Raw genomic sequence first — 14,440 nt, 5'->3', positions numbered from 1 at the left:
TCTTTGCACATTCGCTTTGTAAACACTGGGTTGGTACTGTGTTAGGTCGAGTTAATTCAAGACGAGAATTTGTGGTTAAATACATTTGTATTTTTCTTAGAAAATGACAGATTGTTTCGCTAAACAAGACCCTTATTCCTCGGCTGGGATAATGTAAAGCCCTTTGAAGATGCATTGAAACTGCAATTTGGACCTTGACCCCACTGATCCCGACTGAAGTCAACTATATGGAGAAAAATCCATATCCATGTTTTCTTAAAAATGTCTTATAGACTGAAGAAAGACAGACACGGAGGTGATTAAATTGTTAGGAAATTTTCATTCTGTAAGGGAACTTCTCCTTTAACTCCTTCCCCGCCAGTGTTTTTGAACAGTTGCCAGCCTTTTCAGATGCCTTTTGTTTTTGTTTTTTTTACTAAAATTTAATGGCGCCTAGATTATTTTGTATGAATATCTGAACATCCAGTACATCAAAATAAAGAAAACAGAGCCTCTACTTTTAAACAAACAAACAAAAAAATATAGCATATTAGTTTAAACTTCTGATTTAGGGTTTTCTGAGCGCACACATACAAAACACGCACACAGAAAGCGGCTGTCACACGGCATGTGAGTACTAAACTAAGTACATTCTGTTTCACGTCTCATTGCGCTTAAACTGCCAAATACAAACAGGTTTATGTTAAAACACAAATGAGTTACAAAAACAGTCGGTTATATCTTTGAAGGTAAACAGTTGGGAAAGAAATCGCATGTTTATATTAGATCTATGTGTGATCTGTGCAGTGTAATATACAGTAATAATACAATAAATCAATAAATCCACTGCTCTCTTGTCTCCTCTGAGGTTGGGACTCTAAATAGTGTTCTGTGCAGCCAATGATAGAACAGTTAGCATACTTTGCTCGAAGTTTCCCCATGGCGTTAGAACTGGTACACCGTTGTCGTTTGCGAAAACACAATGGCGGCAGCGTGGATAGAAACGCGCAGATTAAAGGGCGGTAATATTATAATAACATCCCCTTTCTCATCACAGGGGTAGCGAAATCTGAGCAGCCTTTTTTTCACAAGCTTGCAGAGAAAGACTTATCAAAAAAGAAAATGACTGGGTTGTTCTTTTTCACATTTTCTGGGTTGGTAGATGCACTGGGGACCCAATTATAGCACTTAAGCATGGAAAAAGATTTTCATGATATGTCAAAGAAAAGAAAACATAAACACACTAAAAATTAAGGCCCAAATTTGTGCACTTTTTGTGGAAATTATCTACACATATTGTAAATGATTCAGTGTTTAACTGTTCATAGTACAATGACATAATGTTCCATTTTTGGTTGGAATCATTTTGAAATATTGTGTTGACTCATCAGCTTTGACATTAAATAATATAATTCATCAGCAGTTCAAAACGGGTGCATCCACAGCAGATCTTGTTTATAAAACAGCACGGAGAACAACATAGCCTGGAACAGTCTGTCCGGTTGTAAGGTCACACTGAAAAGAGAACCAGACAAAACATTGAGATATTCTAGACGAGAGTCGCAGTAGCTGATTCTGCCCTGTCATTGAGAGTTCAGCGGGAGTTCAGAGAGGTTTTAAAAGGGTTTTCTTTGTGTCTCGGACAGGTACTTCCACACCATCTATCTGGGCATCAGGAGCAGGCAGAGCGGAGAGAATGACCGCTGGAGGTTTTACTGGAGGATGGTGTACGAGTATGCGGACGTCAGCATGCTCCACCTTCTGGCCACGTTCCTGGAGAGCGCACCTCAGCTGGTGCTCCAGCTCTGTATCATCATACAGACTCACAAACTCCAGGCTGTGCAAGGTAACACAACACAAGCACACTCAAACACAATTACAGTTGAGGTCAAAAGTTAACATACACCTTGCAGAATCTGCAAAAAGGTTAATTATTTTACCAAAATAAGAGGGATCATATAAAATGCATGTTATTTTTTATTTAGTACTGACCTGAATAAGATATTTCACATAAAGACATTTACATACACATATAGTCCGCTCGCTGTTATTCAGAAAAATCCTTCAAGGCTTACAAATTCTTTGGTTTTTCAGCCTTTTTGTGTATTTGAACCCTTTCCGATAATGGCTGTATAATTTTGAGATCAATCTTCTCAACAACTGAGGGACTCATATGCAACTATTACAGAAGGTACAAATGCTCACTGATGCTTCAGATAGAAAAATGATGCATTAAGAGCCGGGGGTGAAAACTTTTGAACAGAATGAAGTTGTGTACATTTTTGTTATTTTGCTAAATATAATATTTTTTTCATTTAGTACTGCCCTTCAGAATCTACAGAAGATGCATGTTTCCGAGAAGACAAAATAAATTAAATTTACCTTCAAATTCAAAAAGTTTTCACCCCCTGGCTCAAATACACAAAAATGCTGAAAAAACAAAGAATTTGTGGGACCTGAAGGATTTTTCTGAAGAACAGCAGGCAGTTTAACTGTTCAGGACAAACAAGGGACTCATGAACAACTATTACTAAACAAACAAACCAAAAAAAAAAAAACAGCTGTGGATCATTCAGGTAACAACACAGTATTAAGAATCAAGTGTATGTAAACTTTTGAACTGGGTCATTCTTCTAAATGCAACTTTTTTTCTCTTGTGGACTGTTTTTAAACATCTTCTATGTGAAATATCTTATTCAGGTCAGTACTAAATAAAAAAAAAAAAATAACATGATTTTTGTATGATCCCTCTTAATTTGGCAAAATAATTAACATCTTGCAGATTCTACATGGTGTATGAAAACTTTTGACCTCAACTGTATGTTTGTTTTACTACATCAAGAAGATGGACTCATGGACTTCCATTGTTTCACTTAAAGGGGCGGTCACATTTACCATTGCTTGGCGAAATCCAGTCATTTCAGATTTTGTTCATGTTCAAGTTTGGTCATACGAATGTGAATTCACTGTGCTGACTGAGAGAATGCTACTTGGTTTGAAAGCAACCAGCTGGGTTTCCAAACTGACCAGTTGATAAGTGTCCAAATGCCCTTTAAAACCAGCAAAACATACCAGCCTAACAAGTTCAGTGAGGCTAGGACAAAAGCAACCCAACAGGGATCCCAACATTTTTTTAGTCTAGATTCTTCTTTTTGGATACTATAACAATGGTCTAGCTGCCATACTTCTTTGTAAGGGTGAGGGTAGGACATGCTGAAAAGAGAGAACTCCCAGGTTTACTGTCATCCTTCACTTTACACATCTCATCCTGTCCATATAACAGTGATGGAGAGGGACAGAGAGTGAGAAAAACTCAACTGCCACTGAACATAAAAGACTGCTGCAAGGGAGTGAAGCAGAGTGCTTTTTCAAGAGTGTTGCCAAAATTGTGAATTTATAGGGGGAAAAGCAAGTCTTTAAACCAATGCGATTTTGTTTGGATGCCTTTTTGGAGACACATCGTTTTTGAATATGGTGAAAACCAGCTGTGCAAATGATACAGCATAGTAACATGGAACATAGTAATAGGAACTGTTTTATGGCATTGTTTAGTGATCAGCTCATAAAACTCAAGTTGTTTATATCACTTGATGTTTTAAATCCTGTAGTGTCAGCCACAGTCCGTTTATCCACCATCTGATGCAAGCAGTTCTAAAATACCTGGAGAAAGCTATCCGTTAGCATTCTCATTCATTTTAATGACAGTTACTTGGCTGACATATGACCCTCTAGAAGAATGTGATTTCAAATATGCCATCTTTGCTCTTGGGTACTGAGATCCAGACATTTTTTTTTCTAATCACCAAGACCTGTTTTCAGCAAAACCCTTAGGATAAGACACCTTAAATTATTATTATTATATATATATATTTTATCACTAAGGGTTTTCTTAACTTAAGCGTAGTCTGCTCAGGAAGAGTGGAGCTGCAGGAAAGTGACATTCTGACAACACTATTTGGTGAATGACACCACAAAATTGCTTGCACTCCCAAACTCTTCACAATAGTAACTCCTGTTGTGATGTCAAAGGCAGGAGACAGTCCTGTTACAGATCCATTTATGCTTTTAAGGGCCCTCCACAAAATATTCACTGGAAAAACATCTACCGCATAGTGAAATATCTTCAAAATGCATTTCTTTAGAATATATGGCTACACTCTCAGACAAAAATACAAACATTGTACCATTAGGGATACAACAGCACGTAACTGGGGCAGCACATTCAGAGAAGGGACATCTTTGTACATTATTTACTAGAGGTTGACCGATATTGGATTTTACAAATACCGATAACTAGGTTGGACCACACAGGCTGATACCGATTAATTGACCGATAGTTTTTAAAATGGATACTGAACGGAAAATAAATAGTGCTCTACTATAAAAAAAAAAAAAAGTAGCCTACTGAACCATACTTTGTAAATAAATAAAAATATTAATATTAATCATATATTGATCATTACAGTTAGTTCATTGTTCATTAATGTTAACAAAAGCAACTAAAATTTTTAAAATATATCAGTAAATGCTGAAATTAACACACTTTAACAAGGAACAATACTTCTATTCTACAGCTTTTATCAATCTTAATGTTACAAATGGACTCATATTGTAAAGTGTTACCATTACATCAACAATCAAGCTGAAGATGGCCATCTTTAAATATCTACAAAAAGGCCACAGAATTGAAATTGCATACATATGGATATTGTGTACTTTCACAATTTAACTGCTTCTATTCTAGAACATTTGTGGTTATCTAATCAAAATGTAAAAATATGTTAGTCACACAACGGGCAAAAGTGCAGCGCCACATCTAGAAGTTCTCGCAGCAATCCGGTATCATGCACACTGGACGCGTCGCATTCAATTCAAGACTTCATTTGATCACCAAACGGGTAAAGTATACTGATGTCCTTTCTCCACTAATGCAGCATCTAGTCAACAAATTCATCACTTAGTAATGATATGAAAACATGCACTACAGTATACTGTACACACCATTTCGTTGTCAATGTTTTAAGCCTGCAGCGCCACATCTAGAAGTTCTGAAGCAATCCGGTTTGACGCACACTGGTCGCTGGTTTTTAGCATTCAATTCAAGACTTCATTTACCAGTACCAGCTTAGGGCCAGCACATGACCAGCTTAAACCAGCTCATGACCAGCACATGACCAGCTTAAACCAGCTCACGACCAGCACATGACCAGCTAAGGACCAGTTTAAACCAGCTCAAACCAGCAGCCATGCTTCAAAACATACCTAATCAGCATGCTGTTTTTTTTTTTTTTTTTTTTCGAACAGGGGGTGCATATTACTACTGTAAGGCATAAATATGCACCTTTTAGGGAAAGAGATGTCCATTTAAGGTTACTGCTCCAGTGACCTACATGTACAAATATTGCACAATTTCTGACAGTGTACTTTTTAACATCCTACCAGCAGCAACTTTACCAATTGGTCTGTTACAGTACACAAAAACATGCCAAAATCATCACATGCTCAGATCTGGGATGTGTTTCCCAAAAGCATTGTTTGGTCACAAGTTCTGTCATTACCTATGTAGTTTGATGATTCATTGTATTGCAAAAACAGTTTTAATGAACATTTGTTCATGAACAGCTTCACAAACGTACATAGTTAGAACTACAGCTCTCAGCCTGTGGTAGGAAGCAAGGTTTCTTGTTAGTGATGACTTGTGGACCTATAAAATCAGAAGCCATCAGATGGCATGTTCAGTCTCAAAATTATTCACTAGCAGGATTTATTACTCCTTTTGATGTAACTAAAGAGAATTCTGTTTTGCTGAACCAGTGTGGTTCAAGTGACAGATGTACACCAGTGTTTTCAGGAAATAACTTGGGACTGGCTAGAGTTGGGACCAGATACTGATAGGGATAGTTCACCCAAAAATGAAAATTACCCTATGATTTACTCACCCTCAAGCCATCCTAGATGTATATGACTTTCTTCTTTTAGACGAATATAATTGGAGTTATATGAAAAAATGTCCTGGCTCTTCTAAGCTTTGTAATGGCAGTGAATGGGTTTTGAGATTTTGAAGTTCAATAAAGTGCATTTATCCGTCATAAAAAGTACTCCACACACCTCTGTGAGGTTAATAAAGGTCTTCTGAAGTGAATCGATGCATTTGTGTAAGAAGAATATCCATATTTAATCTTTATAAACCATAATCTTTAGCTTTCACTAACTGTCAAACGCACGCTCACGAGAGAGTGGCATTCCAGTGAATGATGTAGTGTGTAGGTGTAACGTAAGCTCCGGTGAGAATATGCTGGTTTCTTGCAAACCAAGTTTTGATTACAGCAAAGGAAAACCTCTCCTCTTGGCTTATATCAAAATCCTCAGACAATGTTTTTTCTTTTTTTTTATTTATTTATTTATTTTTGGCCTTTTGCCTTTATTATGATAGGACAGATCATAGCTGACAGAAAGCGAAGTGGGAAGGGGGTGGGATCAGGAAAGGTCCACGAGCCAGGATTCGAACTTGGGACGCCTGTAGCGCAACAACGCTGAATGTCGGTGCACTGCCCACTAGGCTCTCAGCGCCAATCAACATTTTTCTTTACAAATCCTTGTTTTGTACTTCTAATTCGTGACCAGTATTTGCTATGCTCTCTCCACTGCTCTTCTGCGTTTGTCACTTCTGCATTCATCACTGTGTTTGCCTGCGTCCTGCTAGGGGTGTGCGATATATATCGTCTGCGATAATATCGTAATTGTTGTTTTAACAATGTTCAATTTGACATTATCAAGTATTTTGCAAAAAACCTTCAAAAGACCTACAGAGTGCGGTGCACGATTCAGTCTATTAAAATACGTTTGGATTGATCACAAATAAATACAATCGCATCACTTCAGAAAGCCTTTATAAAGCCTGGAAAAGTCAGGACATTTTTTAATATAACTCCAATAGTATTCATCTGAAGAAGAAAGTCGAATACACCTAGGATGGCTTAAGGGCGAGTAAATCATGGGGTAACTTTTATCTTGGTTGATCTATCCCTTTAAGCAACAAGTTATGTTATTCTACAGGAAGTACACCCCCAATGGACTGGTTGCTATGCTACTTTCAGATTTCAAGATTCACAGGCTTTTATCAGTCTATTGGGAAGCAATGTTGTGTTAATAAGGTAGTGCTAGATTCATATTGACAAATACCCAATACCTAAGTCTCTTTCTGTATAAGTAGGTGGCTCTTGAATAAGAATAAGTGGACCGGGTTATGGAGTTTCACAGAGCCAGACTTTTAGAACAGAAGATAATGTGTTGTCGTGTTTTTCATTGCTACTAAGAACACTAGGGTAGATTTATGGGACACTTTAAAACCTTCAGCTTGACATTGTGGTGACCTTTCAGTCGGCCCCCATTAACCAACACTCGTAAAAAATGGTCATGTTACCAGAGCTGTTCATAAATGGCTATTCTGTTGATTTGTGCTTTTGTGCTTTGTGGATTGCAGAGCCCTGCCTAGCAGTTAAAGCTTCAGGGCCTTTATGTGCTGTCTTCTGTTCTTCATAATCTTCCATAAACAAAAGTGCCCAGGGACTGTCAGAATTTTCTCCCATCAAGACTGAGAAATGATTTATGAAAGCAGGGGTCCTGGGCTCCTAATGCAACAGAGCTGCGAATATCCTCTTTTTTGAGCGTGAGGATCTGAGCGTCTGCTCCGTGTGACAGTGGGAGCGGTTCTGGAGGCAGTTTTGCTCGTGGTGTTTGGTAGAGCAGAGCGGAGAGCCGTCTGATGCTCCGAACTCTTTCATCGGAGACTTTCCTTTGAGATTTGTCGCTCTTACGCTTACAAGTCAAAAAACAACATTGAGCAAAGTGTAAAAATTTAACCCAGCAGTACAGTCATAATTCAAAAGCTCAATGTCTTCTAAATAGACGAAACAACTTGGGTACCATTTGATGGCGGGCGGCAGACGCGCTGTGGTGAAATGTAGGGCGCATTTGATTTGTGTTTCTCTTACTCAGGCTGTCCCTTGTTCGCTCTGCAAATGCATCCTCCCTAACTTCAGCAGTAACTGTCGCAGTAAAAGACGCTGTCAGTCAGTAGGGCCGTATCTTTTCTCACTATTTTCCCTTACGTAGCTTCTCTTTGGACCCTAGCCAGAAATAAAATCTCTCTACCTGCTCACATAAATAATGGGCCACTCAGTCGAAGCATTTCCTGCAACACTTCAGCACAGGAAAAAGCCTTGCTCATAACATGTACCCAGTGGACTGTTTTGTTCAAGACTACAGGAAACAACTGCTCCTCTTTAGTTATTTTTCATATTTCAGTCATTTTTGTCTGTGGGCCATAAACACAAATGTGTCCCCTGTCACACACGTACTACTATTTTTGTACTAATTTTGCTGAATTTTTTTTTTCAATAAATAAGCACTGAAGCATCAGGGCTCTTTAAGAGTCTTTCAGCTACATTTTTTACTCACACAAATCAAATTTTTAGATAAAACTACAATATTTAAGGGATAGTTCACCCAAAAAATAAAAATTCTGTCATTAATTACTCACCCTCATGTTGTTCCAAACCCGTAAGACCTTCGTTTATCTTAAGAACACAAATTAAGATACACGCTCAAGGCCCAGAATGGTAGTAAGGACATTTTTAAAATGTGACATCAGTGGTTCGACCTTAATTTCATAAGTCTGACGTGCATTCACGATAGTGTGACGCTGTTAAAGCAGGAGCCGGCATTCTGATGTTGAACCCGGATGTTCTGCGCCTTGTTTACAAGCAGAAGACGACGCATGCTGTACATAAAACAGTCTTCATAAACATGTCTGAAGATTTTGACAGAAAGGATGACTTGCAGTTGTTTGCCCAGCCTTGCTTATTTTAAAGATGTTCACTTTCAGAACAAAATCGTACACATAATTTTACTCACCCCCTTGTCATTCAAGATGTTCATGTTTTTTCTTTCTTCAGTCGTAAAGAAATTATTTACTGCTATGGTGCCCAAAAATGCAGTTTAAATGCAGCTTCAAAGGGCTCTAAACGATCACAGCTGAGGAAGAAGGTTCTTATCTAGTGAAGCAATCGGTTATTTTATTCAAACATTTACAGTTTATATGCTTTTTAACCTCAAATGCTTGTCTTGTCTAGCTCTGTGATGTGCATGTGCACTCCAGTTCAAGAGAGTTAGGTTGTGTCAAAAAACTCCCATCTCATTTTCTCCTCCAACTTCAAAATCATCCTACATCGCTGTTCTGTGAAGGGCGTTTGACCTTCTTTGCACATTCGCTTTGTAAACACCGAGTCGGTACTTCTGCAGCGATGTAGGACGATTTTGTTTTAAGAGAAGCTTCAAGAGAAAATAAGATGGGAGTCTTTCGACCTACCCTAACTGTCTTGAACCGGAGTGCACAAAGTACGCATGCACATCTCAAAGCTAGACGAGCATTTGAGGTTAAAAAGTATCTAAATTTAATAAAAAAAAAAAAAAAAACAGTTTCACTAGATAAGACCCTTCTTCCTCGGCTGGGATCATTTAGAGCCTTTTGAAGCTGTGTTTAAACTACATTTTGGAAGTTCAAACTCACAGCCACCATAGAAGTCCACTATATGGAGAAAATTCCTGAAATGTTTTCCTCAGAAAACATAATTTCTTTACGACTGAAAAAAAGACATGAACATCTTGGATGACAATGGGATGAGTAAATTATCTGTCAGTTTTTGTTCTGGAAGTGGACTTCTCCCTTAATTAACCATTGCTCTTACATAGTATCAACCAGAGTTCATGATAATGACAGTTAAAACCACAAATATAGCAACTCAGTACAACGGTAAAAATGTAAAATGATTTCTAGGTGTTTGTATGAAAAACAGTAGTCTAAATACATTTAGTACAAATGCATAAACGCTATATCTTTATCGCAAAAAACACTGCAATTATATTACATTACTCCTCCGTTAATATATTACATGTCTGCATTAATAATGTAATAAAATTTGACACAAATATACACACATTTCTGACAATACCACTGTGCAGTAGTAGCATTGTGTTACTACAGTAAATCTATGGAAAATGATGGTGATTTGTAGATTAAAAAGCCTTTTGACTGTATCGTTGCGCAGGGTGTTTCTCCTCTTTACTGAATTCAAGTGCTTCACACTGGATCTCACAGTGCTGTTTAGTGACCGAGACTCATCAGCGAGTGAACACATCTGCTCAAGTAAGTTCACGCCATGCCGCCATTTGAACTTTGATCCGAGTGGATAAATGGTCCGAATGGCGCGCTTTAAATGACTAGCGCTCTTTTGTTCCACCTTTCCCACTTAAAAATTATACAGAACATTTATCAAACCCTCGTTGTTGTTTATCGAGGAAATCTATAAAAAATAAAAATCTATCTATCTATATTTATATCTGTCTATCTGTCTGTCTGTCTATCTATCTATCTGTCTATCTATCTAGTGTTTGTTTGTACTGCATGTGTTTTTTTTTTTTCAATAGCTTATTTACGTGTTTAACCCACTTAGATTAAATCTAGCCCATTAGTAGCTGGAGAGAGCTGAGGGGGTGTAATGACTACTTTGCAAAGTGGGGTAATTAACTGACAGAGGCCAGGCTATAATTCTTATTCTGTGGGCTATCTGGCCTGCGGCTTGGCTCCGGTGCTCTCTACGACAGCGAGGGTGCATGTATCCCTCCCTCCTTCGTATCTTGCGCACGTGCAGCGCATCCTGAGGAGACGGTCGCCACGGGAACCTGCCACGGTCCAGCGTGCGAGGCTGTGAGAGCGGCAGCAGTGACGTAATGCTCCTTGCTGCTCCTGCTCATGAGGGCTGCAGTAATTTGGAGAGGGGAGGAGGGCACAGACAGTGTGCGTGCAAGTGTGAGTGTTGTGTGTTTGTAGGGTGTGTAGTAGCAGCAGGGTTATGCAAACCACAGCATCACTGCAGTATCTTCTTCATCTACTTCTACAGGCCCTTCAAATCCATTCACATTAAAGGGATAGTTCACCTAAAAATGAAAATTCTCTCATTAATTACTCACCCTCATGTAAGTTTGTTGTTACAAACCCGTAAGACCTTTGTTTATCTTCAGAATACGAATTAAGATGTTTTTGATGAGAGCATGCATAGACAGCAATACATCTACCATGTTAAAGGCCCAGAAAGGTGGTAAGAACATTGTTAAAATAGTCCATGTGACATCAGTGGTTCAGCCTTAATTTTATGAAGCTACAAGAATATTTTGTGTGTAAAGAAAACAGAAATAATGCAGGCGTTCTGTATATTCTGGTTATAGGAGAAGTCCACTTCCAGAACAAAAATTTACAAGTAATTTACTCAGCCCCTTTCCATCCAAGATGTTCATGTCTGTCTTTCTATAGTCGTAAAGGAATTTTTTGAGGAAAACATTTCAGGATTTTTCTCCATATAGTGGACTTCTATGGTGGCTGTGAGTTTGAACTTCCAAAATGTAGTTTAAATGCAGCTTCAAAAGGCTCTAAATGATCCCAGCCGAGGAAGAACGGTCTTATGACATGAAGTGAACATGAAGTGTTTGTCATGTTCTGACCATAAAGAATAGTTAAAAGCCACAATTAACCTTCTGGTATTTACAACTTTCACATTGGAGCAAAAATCTGCTAAATATTTGACAGTTGATCTGATAAAAATTTGACATTTATCGTGATAATTATTGATATCGACTGATATGACAAAAAATGATCATGATCATTTTTTGGCCATATCGCCCAGCCCTAATTTAAGTATATTTTAAAGGGGACATTTTAAAGGGTTGCCCATTTTCCACAAGTTGGTTTGATTCTTTAGGGGCTTCATGAAATGTTTACAAAATACTTTGGCTAAAATTCCTCAATGGTCATGTAAAACACCTTTTTACCTGGTCAAAAACAGCTCTGTTCACAGCGAGCCGTTTAGGTGCATGTCTCTTTAAATGATAATGAGCTACTGCTCACTCCACCCCCTCTTCCGTTTGTGTATTCGGTGACCTGTTATCATTAAAAAACAAAACTAATCCACTGTATCCTCAATTGTTCTGATGTCAGGAGAAAATTAAGACTGTTATGTTCACTTTTACATCCAAATACAAAACACCTGCATTGTTTATAATCATTGTCTGCCCGAGCGTGGAGAAAATGGCAAACAGCGTACAACTGGCTGAGGGTGGAAATATGCTAATACGGGACAGTCCGTCAGCGGTCGTGGGCGGGGCTCGAGTAGTATGACGTCATACTGCTCAGAAAATCAAAACGGCTTGATAAATGAGACTGTTTAGGTTTTTTGAGGATTAAAAAAAGGAGTGAATGGATTTTTATCATTGTAGGTTGTGTACAAACATTTATATGCAAACACCATGTGACCACCCATCCACACTCACAGTCCTCCTATTGTAAAGATCTTCACTGAGGATGTGACCACTGCTTGCCACTCGCTCTGGGAGTGTCGACATCACACAGCCATGTCCACAGATAAGTTCTTTTAATCGCTAATAAAAATAGATGCCCAAGGTGCACATTCTCTGTTACGAATGTGCCATCTTATGCTATCAATGAATATCTTTACCATTGATCGTCTGCTTTGTTCGGTGTAGAGTGTCCATAATGCACTGCTCATCTGAATACAGATGGCAGAGAAATAGCAAATCTGTCTGTCACACACGAACGGTGAGCCTGCAGCCTCTGCGAAATGAAAATAATACTCACCTTTATTTGGACACAAATTAACACATCTTTGCACATTCATCATTTCACATGAGGACTCATTCAATTATTCATGGCCGTGGACCGCGATGGTGTTATCTTAGGAACGTGAGATGCTGCGTTTTTACTGGTGCCGTTTGAAAGGAACTGATTAGCACTGAAGCGTCCTGTTATCTCAAGCTCTCCTCTGCTTGCACTACAACATTAACTGGAAGGGTGATAAAAAGACATTATAACTGTGTATTGTCTAGATATGATTTGGGTATGAATGTTAACCTGAGAGGTAAAGACGAGAGAATATTTACACTTGGTTTTCATTTAGAATTAATGAGGGAACTAATGAATTCAAAGTCTGTCTTGGTATGCAGGAAGAGTTCAATGCAGTGTGAATGTCAGATATATTAGTCTTTGCTCTGACAAGAGAAAGAGACGTTTCAGGTTTAATATGTGAGGGAGCCATATGCTGCCTGTCTAGAACTACAGTTGAAAGACAACACAATATTTTATGACTGCTAAACGTTTTAATTAATCATAGGGAAACATGAAATAAAAAATTAGTAGGTTCACCTGCTTACAAGTATTTTTCAAAATTTTATGTTGACATGTTTGGTTCTCCTTGCATAATCTTGCATGTGTTATTTCCAATTGTATTATTAGATCGATTTTATGTGTGAAGGAATTGCAAATTTTTTTATGTTTTGGTAACACTTTAGTATAGGGAAAAATTCTCACTATTAGCTAGTTACTTATTAGCATGCCTATTATTAACATATTGGTAGTTTATTAGTACTTATAAGGCACATATTTTGCATGACCATATTCTACATCCCTAATCCTGCCCAATACCTGAATTTAACAACTACCTTACTATTAATAAGCAGCCAATTAGGAGTTTATTGAGGCAAAAGATGTAGATAATGGATTGATAATAGCGAGAACTGGACCTTAAAATAAAGTGTGACCTATGTTTTTGGAAAAAAGTCTCTTATTCTCACTAAGGCTGAATTTATTTGATCAAAAATGCACTAAAAACTGTAGTATTGTGAAATATTGTTACAATTTAAAACAACTGCTTTCTATTTCAATATATTTTAAAATGTAAAATGTATTCTTGTGATTCTAATACTGAATTTCAGCCATTACTCCAGTGTTAAGTGTCATGATCCTTCAGAAATCATTCTTCTATGCTAATTTGGTGAGAAGAAACATTTCTTCTATTATCAGCGACTTATTATCAGGATTCTTTCTTTTATTAAAAGAACAGCTTTTATTTGATATAGAAATCTTTTGCAGCATTATAAATGCATTCTTGCTAAATAAAAGCAAATTCAAAAAAGAAAAATCTTACTTTTGAACCGTAGTGTATTTTGAAGATCTTCACAATTTTGTTAAAAGAGGCAAAAGTATTTGCATATTTAAACTATATAAACCATAAACAAGTAATCACAGCATGCGGATTTAAAGCCATATCGCATGCTACTCGTGTGATATTGCTCATATATTACATATGGTTTAAATATGCAAATACTTTTTAGGGTGATTGCACTCTGTTTATAAAATTATAAGGGATTTGGGCGTCCACCATGACACTCGCTGTGAGAAGTGCCGCAAGTGGAGTGATACAAACGATGAGACAGTTGGAGTTCTGATATCACTAGAATATTGCACTCCTCTCAGCCAATCAGATTCGAGGACCAGAAAGAACTGTTGTATAATGTAATATATTTGCATGATATAACAGAATATCCAAACAAC

At 37.7% G+C, this 14,440-nt stretch overlaps 1 protein-coding gene across 1 annotated transcript in view; it reads left to right on the top strand.

Annotated features, from left to right (window-relative positions):
- The window catches only part of xkr4 (XK related 4), a 69,411-nt gene that overhangs the window by 46,292 nt on the left and 8,679 nt on the right, over positions 1-14,440 (top strand). The window contains exon 2 of the mRNA XM_051128572.1: positions 1,626-1,825. Coding sequence (XP_050984529.1) covers positions 1,626-1,825 — 200 coding nt within the window. The remainder of the gene's footprint in view (positions 1-1,625; positions 1,826-14,440) is intronic.

Source organism: Labeo rohita, chromosome 2, assembly GCF_022985175.1.
Source record: "Labeo rohita strain BAU-BD-2019 chromosome 2, IGBB_LRoh.1.0, whole genome shotgun sequence".
Lineage (NCBI taxonomy): Eukaryota > Metazoa > Chordata > Actinopteri > Cypriniformes > Cyprinidae > Labeo > Labeo rohita.
Note: the sequence above shows the minus strand (reverse complement) of the source record. Positions and strands in the feature narration are given on the sequence as shown.